The following is an 18835-nucleotide window of genomic DNA, read 5'->3' as shown; positions in this document are numbered from 1 at the left end:
CATGTATGTACAAGTTAAAGAAGGGCATTGGATACTGGAGGGTCTGTATCACTGGCAGCTGATTCCAGGGAGGCCTTGTGGGCAGGTGTAAGGAGTCATCCCAGGGCATACCTAGGAACTTCAGGTCTTCTTTGTCAGGATTACCGTACTTGATCATTCATACTTCCATCTGTTTGTTCGTCTGTCTGCCCATCCATCCATAACTCCAACAGTCCATCCATCCATCCATCCATTACTCCATCAGTCCATCCATCCATCCATCCATCCATCCATCCATCCATCCATCCATCTGTTACTCCATCAGTCCATCCATCCATCCATCCGTCTGTTAGTCCATCTGTTAGTCCGTCCGTCTGTCCATCCATCCATCCATCCATCCATCCATCCATCCATCCATCCATCCATCTGTTCATCCATCAGTCCGTCCATCCATCCATCTTTTTCTGGGCTGCTGTGCTCAAGCCCTGTGCTTGGGATTTGGGGATGATGCTGCATGAACTGGGAGCTTGCGAATTCTGGGGAGCTTGCCAAGTGACAGTTAAATCTGGGCTGGAAGAGTCCATAGAGATTGGTTAGACTTTTCTCTCCTTTTTGTCAGAGAGGGGCAGTGACTTGCCCAAAGTTGCATGGCAAGTTAGTGGTGGAGCTGGGGCTCAAAGTCAGTCCGTAGGTTCTTGCCCCATGTTTCTGCTTCTCTGCTGTGTTAACAAACAGCTCTCATTCCTGGCTGGCAGCACCCTTACCAAGCTCTTCCCTCCTCTGCTGTTTTGATGTGTTCTTGGCTTTTCGGGAGTTGTTGGCAGCCTCTGTTCTGAGAGACTTCCAGAGGTGCCTCCTGAACCAGCATGCAGGCCCCAGATTAGAGGCAAGCTTGGCCATGCTCTGCCCTGAGATGACACTCTTCTGCGTCTGGAACAGCGGGTTGGCTGAGCCCCTGAGGGGAGAGACTCCAAGGCCCTGTTTACTTTACCCTACTGGACACTGGCATCTTTTCCTCTGGGGGTATCCAGAGGTCATCTGTTCCTTCTGCATCTGTTCCTTCCTAGCCCATTGCAAATCCTACCTGAACATCTTATTGCCTAGGAAACCCATTCCAGAGTCCTTTCTGAGACAGGCTGTCCAGTGTCCTTGTGGGCTTTTCCGTTGGGAAGTGCTTCCTGGTGTCTAGCCGTAATCCCTATTGTTGCATGTCCCCTTTGTTTATCCTTCCACGGAGTAGGAAAGTGGTTGGACATCAGTTGCCTGGTAGTTCTCAAGGCAGCACCATTACCTTGCTGTGTACCCTCTTCCCACCTACAATTTCTCTTTTTTCCACTTCGTTAGAGACTGTGCCTTGACACAGATACAAGTTGAGGCACAATCTTTATGCAGAAAAGATCTGGCTGGTCCCTGTAGTATCCCACAAGTTTCTGGGAAGGAGGCACATTCCTTTTCCAGAAGAGGCCTGGATCCCAGGGATCACTCTGGTCCCATCTTTCCCGATGGGGAAACTGAGGCCCAGAGAGGTTGAGCAACACATCCACAGCCATTCAGGCAGCCTGTCAGAGTTGGATGTCCTTCTTCATGGGGCAAAGCTGCTTCTGTGGTTTGGGCAGGGGGCTTGATAAAGGTGGCTGGTGGCCTCTTGGCCTGGTGGTCCCTGCCCCGGACAGATGTCCTGGAAGCAGAGCAGCCATCCTCATGTGGCTGCAAAGGGCTCCCTGGCCTGGAATCAGTGCTTCTGCCTGCTGGTTCCCTGGGTTGGCAGATTCCTGGCAGTCCTGGGTTGCCCTTAGGGCCGAGCAGTGGCACGTCCTCCGCTCCCACTCATCCTGTGTCTTCCCCTCATCCCACAACCTCCCAGACTCCCTTTTGGCCCTTGAGGCACCAGGGAGGCCCCTCACCTCCAAGGGGAGAGGACAGGAGGCCTGAGTGTACATCAATGATTACGTTGCCAGGGGACACTGGCTTGGGGCAAGAAGGGGTTAAGCAGTGTTGCCTGCCAGGGCTGGGCTCCCAGCTGGTGTCCCGGCCCCTGGGGCCAGCCAGGCCATCTGGCCTGACAGATACCACACTGTGTCCCATCTGTCCTGAGGCAAAGTCACCAGGAGGAGACTGTCTGCTGCCTTTGAGGGCCTGCAGGGGTGGGCGTGGCCCCTGCCGTCTGTCACTGGGCAGGGGTCAGGCCAGTTGGGAAAGGGCTCCCCACTGGGCAGGCTGTCCTCCCTGCAGGGACTCCCTGAGTGTGAAGTGGGGGAGTCTGAGTCCCAGATGTGGTCCCAGCTTCCTTGTGCAGAAGGTCTAGAGAGGCGCAGGGATGGGCTCGAGGCCACACAATAAGTCAGCACGGGCAGAGCTGGGCTGCCCTGAACACCTGCTGGTGGCTATGCCCTGTGGCTCCAGCTCACAAGCTCATTCATTCAGTCAGTACCAGTTGAGGGCCTACTATGTTCTGGGCACTTAGATGGTTGGTGGCCTCTTGGCCTGATTGAGGGCCTACTATGTGCTGGGCACTTGGTCACTCTGGACACCAGACAGTTCCCCAGTCCCAGCATGGGAGAGGGAACCCAGAGACAAAGCCTCTAAGGGGAAGCATGGCACAGCTTAGCCGAGCCCGGTGCCCTGGACACTGTTGCAGCCCTCCCAGCAGCCTCCCTCTCAGCCTTCCCAGCAGCTGGAGGTGGTGCCTACGCGCTAAGAGGAGCAAAATAATGTTAGGCACTTGGTGTTTATGATCTTGTGGGGTCTTCACCACCCAGGGAGGTGTAGGTACTGTTGTTATTCCCATTTTACAGTTGAGGAAATTGAGGCTCAGAGAGGTAAAGTCACTTTTACCAGATCACCAGCTGGGGAGCGGCTGAGTTGGACACCCATCCCAGCTCTGCCTGATGTCAAAGTGTTTCGGGATAAGGGGCAGGGGACGGCTGCAAATGGCCCCTGTCTTTCCCGCAGCCCAGCTCCTTCTCGTCCCATTGGCCTGGACCATCTCCTTTTGGCTTTTTGCTGAGTCTGGGCTGGGAATCCTGTGGCTGGAGGCCCAAATCTCAGGGAGAACAGAGGCTGTGCTGGTGCCAGTTCTATTGCACAGCTGGGGCTAGTGACCCTCTGCCTCCCCTGTGTGGGGTGCCTGGCAGCATCTGGGCAGCACTTGGGGGATTCCCCTTGGAGGACTCTCCATCCATCTGAGAGCCCAGGGCTCTGCCCTCCAATGGGGGCTGGGCCAGGCTGATGGGAGCCTCCATAATGGTCTTATGATTATGTGACCCTAGATAAGTCACTGTACCTTGGTGAGCCTCAGTTTCCCCATCAGCACAATGGGGACAAGATGACCAGCTCCAATCAAGATGCGCTTCGAGGAGCTTTACAGTCGCGGAAGGGTCTCTGGGAGGCTTTGCTCCATTTCATTCCCCCTCCCATCTTTTTTTTTTTTTTTTTTTTTTTTTTGATGGGGTCTTGCCCTGTGGCCCAGGCTGGAGTGCAATGGAACAATCTCAGCTCACTGCAACCTCTGCCTCCTGGGTTCAGGCAGTTCTCCTGCCTCAGCCTCCCGAGTAGCTGGGATTATAGGCGTGTGCCACCACGCCCCACCACGCCCAGCTAAATTTTTTGTATCTTTAGTAGAGACGGGGTTTCACCATGTTGAATAGTCTGGTCTCAAACTCCTGACCTTGTGATCTGCCCATGTCAGCCTCCCAAAGTCCTGGGATTACAGACGTGAGCCACTGCGCCTGGCCTCCCCCCGCCGCCATCTTTAGGGGACTGACTTCTCTCTCCCGCCCCATGAGTAGGTGGGAGGAACACTCTCGTGTGTGTTGTGGGGTTGCCTGGTGCCCTGCCTCTGCCCTCTCCACTGGTTCACATCATGTTGGATGCCAGAGCCTGCCATGATGACAGGAGGTGGGGATTAAGTAATGAGTCCATCCCCTTGAGCTGTATTTAGTCACTAATTCTTTTGGTGCACGTGCTTGCGGTCTAATTACCTGTCTCAGCTGTACTGGAACCTGCCCCTTCCCGCCAGTGAGGACAAGGACGGCGCTGCACAGACAGGTGGCCGTGGCTGTCACCCATCCTCGGTGGCACAAGCCCCATGTGTTATTGGTTGGCTGGGTCCTTGTCGCTCTTCCCTCCTCCCTCCTGGAGATTGCTCCGGAATGTTCTCCTCCCCTTACCAGCGACATGGCAGGCAGCTCATAGTCTCTGGAGTTGCACTGAGCCAGCCTGCCTGTATGGGACCTTGGTTACATCACCTCCCACCTCTGAGCTTCAGACTTCTCATTTATGAATGACCTGGATGTCCCGTCTGATGTCCTAGGATCCTGTGTTCTGTGCTTTTTTTTTTGCCCCACCTGGAGCCAGTTTGTGTTTGCCCATCCTCATTTAATCCAGGTGGGGTCATACTCACCCATTTTACAGGTGAGGACACTAAGTCCTAGGGAAGTGACTTGGCTTAAGGCTGCAGAGCCTTGCTTTCAAGCCAGGTGTGCTAACTCTCCCTGGTGGGCTCTGCCTGGCCGCCAGCTCCTCATGTGTTCAGGCTGCAGATGATGAGGGAAGCCTGGACTCCAAGGTAGCTGGCTCCAGGGCACTGCGGGTGAGTAAGTGTGCGGGAGATTACCCTGAGGTGCCCTACATTTACCTTCAGGGCAGCACAGTCGCTTGGAATAAACAATGGAGAGAACCAAAGTACATATTAGATTTCCAAAATAGCCTTGGGAGTTGCTGTTTTTCTCAAAGCTGTAAACATATCCCTGGGTGGGGCCCCCCACACTCTCCTGGGCACAGAGCCCCTGCGCCTCCTGCCTCTTGATCTGAGTGCCCAGAGACCTGCTGCCCAGACCCCCTGCTGGCTTCCATTTAAGCAAGGGCTGGAGCTCTGGAGGCTGAGAGCTGGAGCCACTGGGGATGGGGATGGGAATGGGGCAGAGGGTCCGTGGGGGCTTGGCCAGGCCTAGGCAGAAAGATGATGTCCTGGGGATGGAGAGCCATGGATGCCAGCTTTCCCATCATCTGCCCCAGGCAAGATAGGCCCATGCTTCAAGGTGCAGAGAAGAAAGTTGGACTATGGGGATTGTCCGGGGAAACTGAGGTTGTCAGGGAGGGGCTGGCAGGTAGGCCATGTCTAAGGTGACAGTGAGTCAGGGTTGCGTTGGCCTAGATTGAATCTCCTAGAGAAGGTCCTGGAGATGACACTTACTGGGCCTTTTTAATCCAGTGAATATTTTTGGGGCCTCTTGTGTGTCAGGCTCTGTGCTGGGCGCTGGAATTGCAGTTGTGACCCAGAGATGGGCCTGCTCTTGAAAGAGATGAGGGCCGGGCACAGCGGCTCACATTCGTAAAGCCAGCACATTGGGAGTCTGAGGCGAGAGGCTCGCTTCAGCCTAGGAATTTGAGACCAATTGGGCTGCATAGTGAGACCCCGTCTCTACAAAAAAAAAAAGAAAAATTAGCCAGGCGTGGTGGCGTGCACCTGTAATCTCAGCTACTTGGGAGGCTAAGGCAGGAGGATCCCTTGAGCCTAGGAGTTCCAGGCTGCAGAGAGCCATGATTGCACCACTGTACTCCAACCTGGGCGACACAGCAAGATCTTATCTCCAAAAAAAAAAAAAAAAAGAAGAAAAGAAAAAAGAAAAGAAAAAGAAAAAAGAGAGAGACAGAGAGAAAGAGAGAGAGAAAAGAAAGATGAGTGAAGTAGAGGAGACCAGCAGGGGAGCAAGTAACCTTAGTAGCAAGTGGCCTGGTGCCTTTGCAGCACAGAAGAGTGGCACTTGACCCTGGCCAAGGAACCAGCAGCGGCCTTCAGGAGGGGGTTAGAAGCTGGGTCCTGAAGTCATATTAGGTAAGAGAGTGAGAGAGGAAAATGACAAAGGGGAGCGGGTGTAGAACCTGTTGGGCAGAGAACGCAGTACATGCTTTAGAGGTTTGATGTAGTTTTTGGCACAGGATGGGGGCTGGAGGTGTGGGGGGGATGCTGCTCAGACTTACACTACCCTAGCACATGGCCTTGTTCTCCAGGTCTTATCACCCACCAGGTGAGACCTTTTGGGCAACAGAGTGAGACCCTGTCTCAAAAAAAAAAAAAGAAGCCATTCACAGAAGGACAAATACTATCTGAAGTACCCAGAAGTCGAGACAGAAAGTAAAGTGGTGGTTGCCAGGGGCTGCAGGGAGAGGGGTACGGGGCATTACTGCTTAACAGGTACAGTTTCAGTTTTGCAAGATGGAGAATGTGCTGGAGATGGTGGAGGTGATGGTTGCACAGGAATGTGAATGCACTTAATGCCACGTGAAAAATGGTTAAGATGGTAAATTATAAGTTATATTGTTATTTATTTATTTAGAGACAGGGTCTTACTCTGTCACCCAGGCTGGAGTGCAGTGGTGCCATCTTGGCTTACTGCGGCCTTGAGCTCCTGGGGTCAAGCAGTCCTCCCACCTCAGCCTCCCGAGTATCTGGGGCTACAGATGGTGCCACAACACCTAGCTATTTTTTTTTTTTTTGTATTTTTTGTAGAGATGAGGTTTCGCCATGTTGCCCAGGCTGGTCTCAAACTCCTGGGCTCAAGTGATCTGCCCGCCTCGGCCTCCCAAAGTGCTAGGATTATAGGCGTGAGCCACCTTGCCTGGCCTGTTACGTGTATTAAGAAAAGATACAGAGGGATCAGAGTAACAGTTCTACCCCTCAATCCCCAGCCACCCACTTCTACCCTGGAGGAAACTAGCATTTTCAGTATGATGGTTGATGCTTGGTTTCCTCCCACCTGCCCTTGGGCACAAGTGGGCAGTGACAAGTTGGATGGGGCCCCTTCACTCATGGACAGAGGAAGATGCCTCCTGGCCCAGGGTGAGCACCCCTTCCATCCCTGCTTGCCTGGCACAAAGCAGTGAGTGCCCAGATCTTCCAAGCTTCTTGGGTTGAAGGGATTGAGGATCTGAGGCTGCAGGAGCCGGAGGTGCTGCCCCCGTGAGAGCTCCGGAACTTGCCTCCCCTCTCTTGGCGGGAAGATAATACCCTGAATCCACTTCTGTGTCCCCAGCACTTGGCTCCTGTGTGAGCACTTGGGAAATGCTTGTTGAATCTGTCCTCGGGGAAGAAGATGAAGTGTAAGCCAGCAGCCGGCCTGAGTTGGGCTGTGGGAGATCTTCTGGGCTGCTGGGCCTGGGTGTCTCTAGAAACACACAATGCTTACTCACCAAGGCTCCCTTGGTGCCAGGTCTTGTGCCAGGCACTGGGATGTGGTGCCGAATTGGACACGAGGGAGATGAGACGTCCTCCTGTGTGTCTTGGCAGCTCATGTGTTGCCAGGCATTGGTAGCAGAGGGGGCTGGTTTGGCATCCAGGTACCCTGCCTCATGCCCGGGGCCCTGACCAGTGTACTCAGAGGAACTGCCCCCAACTGAGTTGCCCATTTTCCACGGCAGGGAGGACATCAGAAAGGCCGTGTTCTGTGACGAATCATAGCTTCCATCTATTGAGCATTTGTTGGGAGCTGGGCTCTGTGCTAACTGTGAAACGTGTGTTGACTCATCTACTACAACAGCCTGGCAAGGCAGGTGCTTCCGTTAGCTCCTACTCAAAGCTAGGGGACCTGGAGCACAGGCGGCTAAGTGCTTGGGCCAAAGGCACACAGCTCAGAAGTGGCAGACCCTCTGCCCCACCTGGCATCCCTGTCTGGTGGGGCCAGCGGTGGGACCTCTGCAGTTCCTGGGGGCCGGATGACAAGCTGCAGCCTTCCCACAACCCCATGACCTCCATAATGCAGTCCAGCCAGAAAGAAACAGACCATTTTACAGACCAAAGCAACAAGGGTGCTGCTCTCTAAGACCCTGGAGCCAGTGACAGGGAAGGCAGAGAAGGGACGAGAGCCTCCGTTTATTCCGAGCCTGTGTATACCCTCCTTTCACAAACTGTAGCAGCCTCCAGAGGCATGGGGATCTTTATGATGACCCAATGGGGAGGCTCGGGGATTGGAAATCACTTGACCATTTCCAATGGCTGATACTTTTGGTATTTGAGCCTTGTTCCATCCAGCTTCAGAGCTTGGTGCCTTTCTTGCTCACCACATGCTGGCCCCAGCTCGTTGCCTTGGCAGTGGAGGTGGTGGCGTACCGAGGCCTTCCTGCACCTGGGTTCTCTGGCGCTGAGAATAAGTGCATGGGCAAAGTGGCTTTTTTCCGGGTCAGCGACTGTGACTCCATGTGTACCCATCTGTGTATCTGACCCTGGCATTGGAATCTGGGGACATTTTCTAAGTGATGTGCTGGAGTTGTGGGCAGGGAGTGGGGTTTATGGAGCTGAAGAGACACTATCTAACCATTGAGAGGCTGCCCAGGCTTGGAAGCCACATGGACCTGGATTTGACCTTGAACAAGTCATTTTACCTGAGTGTGTACACCGGGAATGATAACATTTGGCTCACAGAATTAGACATGGTGGGAGTAGAATGATTAGCACCTAATCAGCATTTTACAATAAATGCAAATTCTTCCCTTCTCATAGAGGAGTGGAGTCTGATGAGAGAGACAGGAAACTGAAAATTTATAGCCCCTGGATGCCAGTGATGAAGGCATGGGCTCAGGACTAGAAACATCAGAATGGGCATAGTGACTTATTCTGGGGAAGTCATGAAGGGCTCCCTGGAGGAGGTGATGAAGGTGTACTCAAGCCTGGAAGAGGTGCTCCAGGAAGAAACTTCATGGTGGCTTGCAATTTGTGATGCAGATTTTTCCTCACTGTAAGATGATAGTTGAGACAATTTTCTCCTCGGAGTGGCCTGGTGTTTTGGGGGGTGGGGTGAGTGCCCACCTGGGTGTAGTTTCCAGACAGAAGCAGTGGAGGGAGGGCACTGCCCAGCATGCTGCCTGGGATTACGAGTGTCCACAGAGCTGCCGTTTCTCCAAAGGTGTTTTTTGTTTGTTTTTGAGACAGGATCTCACTCTGTTACCCAGGATGGAGTGCAGTGGCCTGATCCTAGCTCACTGCAACCTCAAACTACTGGGCTCGAGGGATCCTCCAACCCCAGCCTCCCAAGTAGCTAGGACTACAGGTGTGTGCCACCATGCCTGGCTAATGTTAAAAATTTTTTGTAGGGATGGGATCTCACTATGTTGTCCAGGCTGGTGTCGAACTCCTGGCCTTGAATATTCCTCCTGCCTCAGCCTCCCAAAGTGTTGGGATTACAGGGATGAGCCGCCATGTTCAGCCTCTTCAAAGTTGTTTTCAATAAGTGACACCAAGTGGGAGTGATGCTGGGAACTTGGGCAAATACAGACACAGTGGAATTGGACAGGTGGCTCAGAAAACCATGGGAATCTGAGATTGGCAACGGGACAGGTGACCCAGGGGTTCCCTAGGCCCCACGTTGCCCACAGAAGCCAGAAGTTGGCTTGGGTGAACACCCTGAAATGCCTTGTGTGTGTTGGAAGGTACCATGAGACCAGCTGGGCTCTCCCGCGCTGGACCTACCTGCTGCCGCAGTGGCCTTGTTAGGACAGACCTGAAAGGCTGAGCGTGGCCATTAGTTCCTGGGGTGCGTCTCTGGGGTGTGGAGGGCGAAAGCAGGGTTTTCAGTGATGGGATTCTGTGGCATTAGCATCTGGCTTCTTTCCTTCTGCCATCCCGCCCCATGTACTGCCAGCCACCCAGCCAGGTGAAGGTGGCATCTAGCTCATTATCATGGCCATCAGCAACATGGCTGTTATGCCGCATAGTGGTTGTGTCATCTGAAGGCCCTGGGTGCAAGTCTGACCTCCTCACTTCCAGTGTGGTCCTAGAGTGTTCTCCCAGCCTCTCCCCACCTCTCTGAGTGGCTACCATTGGGTGGTCTCGAGGTTGAGGATGATGACACCAATGGCATGCTCATGGTAGGCCAGGCACTGTTCTGGGCACTTTTCACACGCTATTCCATGGAATGTGGGCAAAAATCCCTCAGAGCTGGGAGGTATTACCAAGGCCCAGAGAGGGTCCTCATTTTCTCAAGGTCTCAGAACTGCAAGATGGAGAGCTGGGATTTGATCCTAGGACCCTCTGACTCCAGAGCCCGCGCTCCTATCTCCACTATACACACTGATTGGAACACAAGGACTGACGTCCCAGCTGGCTTTTGAGCATTTGTGGTTTGTCAGGTGGCTTTATGGTCAGTGTGGGGTGCTTGTCCAGGGATCAGGGAACTTGTTTTCTGATCAAGCTTGGCTGGGTGGGCCCTAGGAATCCATCCAGTTTGACATCATTACATTACTGATGGGAAAGTGGTGCCAGAGGAGGGGAGGGGACTGGCCCAGGTCACAGAGCCAGCTGGGGTGGAGGCAGGACCAGCTCCAGGACTTCCTGCACAGGGCTGGCTGCCTCGATGCCTGAAGGGGCGTGTGGCTGGGGTGGGGGCCGGGCCCCAGTTAGGGGCTGGCTGTTCTCTCCCACTCACCTCTCTCAAGTCCTGGTGGCTCACCACAGAGAGCCCAGAGACCAGCTAGCTTCCCTGCAAAGGGCCCCCTTGGTCACCAGGAAACAGGTGGGGGGAATGTGATGACCCCATGCAGCTCATCCCCACTGCCTGGCAGCGGGACTCACTTTCACCTCCTTGCTGGGAAAACTCCTTAGCAACTCCATTTCAGTACCACCTCTCTCAGTTGCTCCTGGGTCCCCAGAGGGCCAGGACAGGATGGAGAAGTGTCCTTGCTTAGGGGGTCCAGACTTTGACCCACCCATTTGCCCCTCCCTCCCCCAGGCAGGTAGAGCCAGGGTGACACCAATGAAGAGCATGGGCATCATCCGTCAAGGGCGCCTGTGTGTCTCACTTAAGCCTGCTCTCCTGAGCCCTCCAAGATGGGATTGCTATCCCCATTTTACAGAGGTGGAGACTGAGGCTCCTAGCTTGACGTAGGCAGGCCCTCAGAGGATCACACAGTGGCAGATGACTTTCTCAGCTCTCCTGCCCTTCCTCGAGAGGTCTGCAGAAATGCCTACACCCTTTGACTTTCTAAGGCCTGTGGGACTCATGGCAAGCCCTCAGGAACTGTTTATGGAATAAATGAATGATTGGCAAACAAATGAACAAATGCATGCTCCCACACCATGCTTTTTGACCAGGGATAGGGCACCCAGAGGGTGTCTGCTGTTGAGTGCAGGCTGTCAGAGCCCTGATGGGACCCAGGATAACTCTGGATAGAGGCTGTCACTCTTCTGTACTCCGAGGAAGGGCCCTATCCAGGGGGTACAAATAGCACTGCAAGTATCATATCCAAAGAGATTTTGAGAGATCCTTTTACAGATGGGGAAACTGAGGCCCAGGGCAGAGGAGGGACTTGCTCAGGGTCATGCAGCAAATTAGCAACATGGCCAGGACTTGAACCAGGACCTCCTGCTTCCTAGCCTGCTACCCTCTCTTCCACACGGGTCTTCCCTATGGATGTCAGACCCCTCTGCCTCTCCCCTGAGCAGCCTTGCACAGACCTGGCCTGCTGGCATCCCTGGAGGAGGCCACTGTTTCTGGTTGAAAGCAGCTCTGTGTGTCTGTGGGTGGCAGTGTGCTAGGGCACACTTGATGTAGTGGCTTCTCAAACCTGGCCCCCATCCCCAGCGTGCAGCCTGTGATCCGTCCTGCCCAGGCCATTACCGCCAGTCTGTAATGGAATCGGCTGCCCTGGTTAAGTGTTCACATTAAATTAATACCTCTTCCTTGGAGACAATCAGTTGGCATTTAATTTGTGTTTCCTTCCGAGAGCAGCGGAGTACAGCTGGGCAGCCGGGCTCTGATGGGCATGTCTGCGAGGCAACCCTTCCCAGGGATCGGGGCTTCGTGGAGATGGGAGCCAGGAGGCCACAAGAGGTGGTGCCAGGCGTCCTGGGGGCGGGGCTTGGGCCAGGCTGGAGGGGGCCTCTTCCAGGGGCAGGGGCTTGAGCTTATTGGCTGTCCATTTTTGGAGGAGAAGACATGTTTGCAGAACGCCACGTGGGAGAGGAAGTGGGGAGGCAAAGTGTCTACACGTGCCTCAAGGCTGAGCTGCCGGGAGGTGAGCCCTGTGTTAGCAGTGGCGGTGGGGTTTCCACATTGTATTCCTGGCCCTGCCCCGCTCCCACTCCCTTATCGTATTTTTTTTCTGTCTTAAATATGAATTGTCTATGGTATTCGAGGGGGCTGATGGGCAAGGAGGAAGTTGACTCAGTCGTGGTTTTCAGGTTCTCTAGAAGGGCTCAGCAGAAGCAAGTGGGGGCTGTTGGGGGTGCACAGCCCTGTCCCCGCAGGCGAGCCCACTCTGGTCTGCACAACCCATCAGCTTCTGTGAAACTGCATTGAAGAGAGGGCTCCCCTGCCCTACCTCTGTGCCTACACCCTCTCCCTTCAGCTTAGATATTATTCTAGAGAAGAACAGCCGGTTGGGGCCCCCAGGCTTGGCCCTGGCTCTGCTATGAGGCCTAGGCAAGATACCGTCCATGCTGGGACCCCTCTGTGCATCTGCGAGTGGGCAAACACAGGAGCTGAGGCAGCGCAGAGCTGGGGGGCACTGGCCGGGCAAAGTCTCCTGTGGTTAGGGCCACCGGGCTCCAGCAAGTCCCTGGCCACCTGCACCCAGCCCTGCTGCAGTGGGGTGGCTTCCTGTGTCCAGGATGGAGCTGAGAGGGCGCCAACCCTCCACCCGCTGGGAAGGAAGCTGCTCTCTGCCCCCACCTGCCCTCTGCCAGAGGTCAGGCCCACGCTTGGCCCAGAATGAAGTCTTCCACTGAGGGCTCCAGCCTAGCTTCACCTGAGCTTATTTCCCCTCACCTGACTGAGTCGACCTAGGTGTGCCGGCTGCTCCCCTTCCCGAAAGGTGTGGGTGGTTTCCACACCTCCCTCCCAACTCTGGAGGTGGGAGGTGGCCACGTGCCATGCTGTGCAGTTCACATGGAGCTGCTGAGTACCCGTGGTCTGATGGGTGCCAGGGGTGCTTTCACCCCCACTGTCCCCTTCCTGTGGTTCCCACAGCCACTTTCAAAAGGGGGTGGCTGGCTTCCCCACTCACAGAGGGGACAACTGAGGCCCAGAGGGGAACTGACACAACTGGGAAGAGGTGGGGCAGGATTTGAACCCACCTTGTGCTGCCCTGGAGTCTTGGGATGCTCACTCCAGGAGCCCCAGGGCCGTCCCTGGAGCCTTCATTGTTTTGCTGGGCCTGTACCCACTTTCCTTCCGCGGGAGCCCTGAGCCTCTTTCTCTGACTGCACAGGAAGTGAAAAATCTGTGAGTCAGCCCCTCTGCCAGTGACTTCAGCTTGGGTTTCCGCCCCTCTGTAGGGCAGGCTCATCCGTCCCTTTCCTGTGGGTCTGTGTGTCATCTTGAGCTGATGGGGGAGGGGGAGGCACTGGCTCTGAGTGGGGTGGGGGTGGGGACTGGCATAGAATCTGCCCACCCCCTTTCCCCAGTGGCCAGCAGAGACTTCTCGTTCCTCACGTGGTTCCTGTGGTGGCTCCTCAGGAATGCAGAGAGACCACATCTGGTTGGGGTGGTGCTGCCACCTCCCACTCCTGGCCACCAGCCTCAGAGAGTTCTTGTTCTGCTGAAATGGTGGCCGAGGGCCCGATCTCAGCTGCCCTGTGCTTTTGTGGAGTCATTTCCTCTCCCGACACTCTCTCCTGACATCCCTGCCTCCCCTCCCTGGCCCAGGGCTGTGGTAAGTGGGAAAAGGAAGGTTTCTCCTTCTCCTGCCTGCTTCCTGCTCCGGCCATCCCTCCCATTGGCCTGGCCTCCTGGGAGAGGCTCTGGAGCCAATGGATGAAGCTGAGTGTGGGGGGCCTGTGGTGGGAATTTACCTACCGCAAGCCCCCCAGCTGGGATGGTTCAGGCTAAGGATACTCCAGGGGGAAGGGAGCTCTGGCTGGAGGTGAGGGCCATCAGGGCACTGAGGAGTAAGTGCAGCTTTGATTCATTCAGTCATCCATCTGTCCGTCCATCTGTCCATCCATCCATCCATCCATCCATCCATCCATCCATCCATCCAACAAATGCATTTGATAAATATCTTACTCTTTAGCAAGTGCTCAGCCAGTTTTAGGCGCAAGGAATACAGCAGCAAGCACAGAAATGATCATCATAACCAGCTCTCTGAGCCTGCAGAGGGGCTGGACCCTCGCTTGAGACCCAGCTCCTGTGCCTGTTTTCCCACTGAGACCAGGACCTCGCCTCTTGCTTCCTCCTTGCCCCGTCTCTGTGCTGGAGACCTCCTGAGATGAGTACCAGCCCCTGGTGGTGGTGGGGAAGGTGGAGGTGGCGGTGACCACCTGCTGGAGCCATTACTGGCCCTGGTGTCGTGGAACTGGCTCCTTTGGGTGACAGCTGAGTGCCGTGGGATCCCATGACCATGTCACTGGGGAAGAGGAGATCCTAGGGCCTCCGCTGCCTCAAGCTGTGGGGCAAACAATGGAAGTGGATGAGAGACTTGGGGAAGAGATGACATTTGAGACAAGTCTGGGGGGATGGCCAGGGTTTCAGGGCTGATGAGGAGGGAGGAAGAGGGGAAATGAGTTACCTGACCTCTGAGCCTCATCTGCAACATGGGGACGATCCCAGGGGAGGGCTCAGCAGGATTTTATAGAGGGAGGAATGAATGCCAAACGTGGTGGACACCACCGAGAAGGTAATCAATAAATGTGCCCTCTCTCATCCAGCGCTTGAAGAGAGAAGGATCTGGAAATTTGATAAGCTGTTGGGTCAGGGTGGGCAGGGGCGGCTCTCAGTGATTCAAGCCATGTTGGCTGTGGCTGGAGTTGTCCGTAGGCCTTGGGTCTTCATTTTCCCACCTGTAAAGTGGGGACAGGGCAGCTTTCCCAGAGCATGCACAGTACGACGGAGCAGATCTATGGAAAGGCCCTGCCCCACAGAGAGCACTGGGATGTGTTTGTCACCTCACTTTCTTCCAGTGACAGGCCTGTCAATATCCTGGAGTCTTCTGACCAGAAAAGACCCCTCCCCAGCCAACAGAACAGCTCCTGGGTTGCTGAGGGAAACTCAGGGAAACTGACCTTTGTGCACCCAAAATTATCTCTTTATGTTCACTCCAGCCTTCCTTCCCCTTTCAGCCTTAAAGGCCTGGGTGTAGGATTCTGCCAGACTTGGGTTTGAATCCAGACGTTGCCACTTCCTAGGCAGTCTTTGGGCAGGTCGTTTGCTCAGCTGTGGGCTGGGGCTGAGATCGGGGATGGCATAGGCTGAAAGGAAACCATGTCTGCAACCCCCCGACCCAAAGTAGGTGCATCTGACTCTTGGTGGCAGATGGCGCCTGGCCTGTCCCTTCCTGCTGCCCTCTTTCTGCTTGTCCCTCTGCCTGAAACACCCTCCCCACTGAAACCTTACTCTTGTGGGCAGACTCAGGGCAGAGGGAGGATTGTGTTTGGGAAGCAGGTGTTGAAATCTCCATGCCAGCAACTTGGTTGACCAGTTCTCAGTGAAGCTGAGTGCTCCCTGGCTGTGGGTGGGCGGGCAGTGAATGCGGGTGTCTGGAGTGCCATAAGAAACACATCACCCACCTGGCCCTTCATGCCAGTCCTCAGAGTGGTGCAAGGACAGAGCTTTTCTGCACTGTCAACACTGGAACCGGCTGAGCCAGGTTTTCTCCACCGCCGCTAGGAGGGACGTCAGGGCGGGTGACAGGCTCTTCAGTCAAGCCGGCTGCTGTCCACATGCAGGATCTGTCTTCGACCTTCTGGGAGCAGGCCAGCTGGCTGCCTACCCAGTCCGGCTTTGGAAATAAAAAAGCCCATGAAATCACTGGTGCAAGCTCATCCTGGGGGTGCGGTGTGTGCAGCTCAGGAAACATGACTGAGGTGTGGGGCGCGTGCAGAACTTGGGGCGGGAGAGGAGAGGCGAGGTGGAGGGGCTGGGTTGTGTGGTCTTCAGAGCCTGGGCACTCAGTACCATCTGCAGCCTGGCATAACTGGGGGGCTGTCTGCCCCAGCCCTCGCCTGCTGAACCAGGAACTGCATGTTAATAAGATGTCCAGGTGATTCGTGTGCACATTCTACGTTGAGACTCACTGCTTTAGAGAGTGGACTAGCTTTGACTCCCAGCTCCCTGCTTGCTAGCTGTGTGACCTTAGACAAGTTACTTTACCTCTTCAAACCTCAGTTCTCTCTCATCTGCAAAATGGGCTTGGATAGAAATTCTTTCCCCAAGAGGGTTAATAATTCACATTCAACTAGTGATGTGTGTGTCCAAGGCAGTGAGCCGGTGTGTGGGGCCCAGCCCGTACCCCGCAGTGAATGGTGGCTGCCGCTGCTGTTGCTGTTATTGTGTCTGGAGAGCCACAGATCTGGGCTTGCGCTCTCACCTTGGGTGGATTTGGGGCAAGTGTCCTTCTCTCTCTGGTCCTCGTTTTCTCCATCTGTACAAGGGGTCTTTTGGCCCCTGCCTCGCCTTCCTCATGAGATGGTTGCTCAAAGGAAAAGTGAGGGGTGCTGTGCCTCATTCTCAAAGGGCCCTCCGGGGAATGGAGAATGTCGGGGAGGTGTCCCTGCGAGCCTGCGTCCAAGGGAGGAGCCATGTCATTCTTTATATTTTGCGCCCTTCTTTGCTGCTACTGCTCTTGCCGCTAGATGTGGTAGCGGGCTGGCCCTGGGTGCCAGGCTGCAGCCAGAGCCATACTGGGGCTTGCCCTTGCACCTGCCCTGCTCAGTGGCTTTGGAATTGAGTCGCCTTCCCCACTCTGAGCAGTGTGGCTAGGAGAGACAATCCAGCTCAGGACCTGTGCTCTGGCCTTTACCCCTCAGGGAAGCCCCAAGTGCTCTGTGCTGCCAGACAGGGCTGCAGTGACCTGGGAACTTCCCCGCCTTGAGATTCCTCTCCCCAACATGGGGCCTGTTCTTCTCAGTGAGAGGTGGTCTGGGACTGGACTCTTAGCCTTGCCCGATATACTAGGTGACCTGGAAAAAGGCTTGACCACTTGGCCTCAGTTTCCCCATCTGTACAATGAGATGGTCCTGGCTGGATTAGGCCCTTAGATTCCCTCCCTGCCCCCTCTTAGCTTCCTCTGTGCCCTCCAGCCCTGGCAGGAATCCCAGCCCCTTGCCCTCCAGGTCCGGACCCTGGAGCCCACACAGATCTCAGCCTGGCAGCTAATGCTGGGGCTGGGAAAGGCCGGAGAAAATGGGGAGAGGAAGAGAGTGTGTGTCCTCCAGGAGCCCTGGCCGGGGCTGTCTCCTGTGGGAGAGAGGAGGAATTTTCCTCTGTGTGTGCAAACAGTATCTGTTTTCTCTTGTTTCCAAAAGCCGGTGACGTAACCAACTCTCCCTCCCCTCTGGCCTATTTTTAGCTGGCCCCGACAGCATCCTAACAGGATTCCAGATTGCCCTGCTCCGAGGCCATGTAGGGAGGGTAGCAGTGGGGTGAAGAAGGAAAGAAGCTCCTCTGTCTGTCCCAGGATGGAGGGAGGAAAAGAACCTGCCCCCAGCTTCCTCTAGGGAGGGAGAGACTGTGTTGGAGGAGCTGGGTTAGGGCCTTTAGGCTTTGACAGTTCCTGGGTCTATGAGGAGCTCCGTGAGGGGATTCCGAGCAACTGGTCTGGGGCCTCCCCACCTGGGCTTCAGTCCTAGCTCGACCCTATCTCACCCTGGCCTTGGGCTCAGCTTGTGCCTCTGGGCCTTGCTTTCTTCACCTGGGGATAATGACGGTACCTATAGCATAGGTTGTTACGAGGATTGAATAAACTTCCCGTAGAACAGTGCCTGGTGTAAAGTAAGTCTCAGCGAAGGTGGGTCTGGTATTGGTATTATCATCCAACCCCAGGGAACTGCTCCTGTCCCTTCCCGCAGTTGAGGCTGGGGGTCCACTGAAGCATCCTCTGCCTTCTCCCCTGCCTGCGTTCCTGTTCAGCTTGGAGCAGTACACACACGAAAGAGTAGTATGGAAGCCTTTGGAACAGGGCCTGGCACATCATAAACGCTACATCTGGATTTACTGGGTTTTGTTTTAATGTAATAAAACAAGCCTGGGTTTGAATTCCAGCCCCACTGACTTGCTGTGTGTCTTTGGGGAAAATGTTTAGCCTCTCTGAGCCTCAGTTTCCACATCTATAAAATGGGATGATAACACCTATATAGGAGAGTTCTGTGTTGGTTTGGGGTAGGCTGTAGGACATCACAATGCTGAGCACAATAAAAGTTTGTTTCTTGTGGGTGCAAAGAAGAACCCGAGAGTGGAGCTGGCTGCAGTCTGGCTCCTAAGGACCAGCTTTGTGACTGCATCTTGCAGCAAAAGCAGGAGCAGCAGCGTTGGCACCGCACTTTAGTTTGCATGCAGGCAGGGTGGCGGTCCCTCCCTGCAGCAAAAGCAGGAGCAGCAGTGTTGGCACCGCACTTTACAGTTTGCATGCAGGCAGGGTGGCGGTCCCTCCCACCTTTGTCTTCCCACGGTGCTGGGCTCATACTTTAAGCATGGCACTTGTCACTACCACCTGGTACTCTGGTTATGTATCAGCCTGGCTGTGCTCTCACAGCACCTCCCCTAGGCTGGGCGCTCCCAGAGGGCAGGCAGGGAAGGATGCCCCAATGCACCTCCCTCACCCAGCTCAAGCTAGGCCCTGGTGGATGCTGGGTTGTATCTGAGGGCTGGACTGGCCTTCTGGAGCTCACCTTCTGACCACCTATTCCTCTTGGCTTTTACAGATGGGAGGAGGAGCTCGCCAAGCGCATGAACCTTCAGACCATGGTGGAAACGCTGCAGGAGGTAAGAGCCCTCGGGCACCCCGACCAGGAGAGGGCATGTCAGACAGCCGTGTGGCCAAGGGGTGCAGTCTTCATGAGGCAAAGCCAGGAAATTTTCACACAGCCCCTACTCTGTGTTATCTCCTGCTGCCTCAGTCTCTCCCCTATGGAGCCAAGAGATCTCTTTTA

At 55.0% G+C, this 18835-nt stretch overlaps 1 protein-coding gene across 3 annotated transcripts in view; it reads left to right on the top strand.

Annotated features, from left to right (window-relative positions):
• Nucleotides 1-18835, top strand: part of IFFO2 (intermediate filament family orphan 2) — a 51390-nt gene that overhangs the window by 15428 nt on the left and 17127 nt on the right. For all 3 annotated transcript variants that reach the window (XM_032300607.1, XM_032300605.1, XM_032300606.1), the window contains exon 2: nucleotides 18608-18668. In XM_032300607.1, the coding sequence (XP_032156498.1) occupies nucleotides 18608-18668 (61 nt within the window). The remainder of the gene's footprint in view (nucleotides 1-18607; nucleotides 18669-18835) is intronic.

This window comes from Sapajus apella, unplaced genomic scaffold (genome assembly GCF_009761245.1).
Source record: "Sapajus apella isolate SASKATOON/1434 unplaced genomic scaffold, GSC_monkey_1.0 scaffold43, whole genome shotgun sequence".
Taxonomy (NCBI): domain Eukaryota; kingdom Metazoa; phylum Chordata; class Mammalia; order Primates; family Cebidae; genus Sapajus; species Sapajus apella.
Note: the sequence above shows the minus strand (reverse complement) of the source record. Positions and strands in the feature narration are given on the sequence as shown.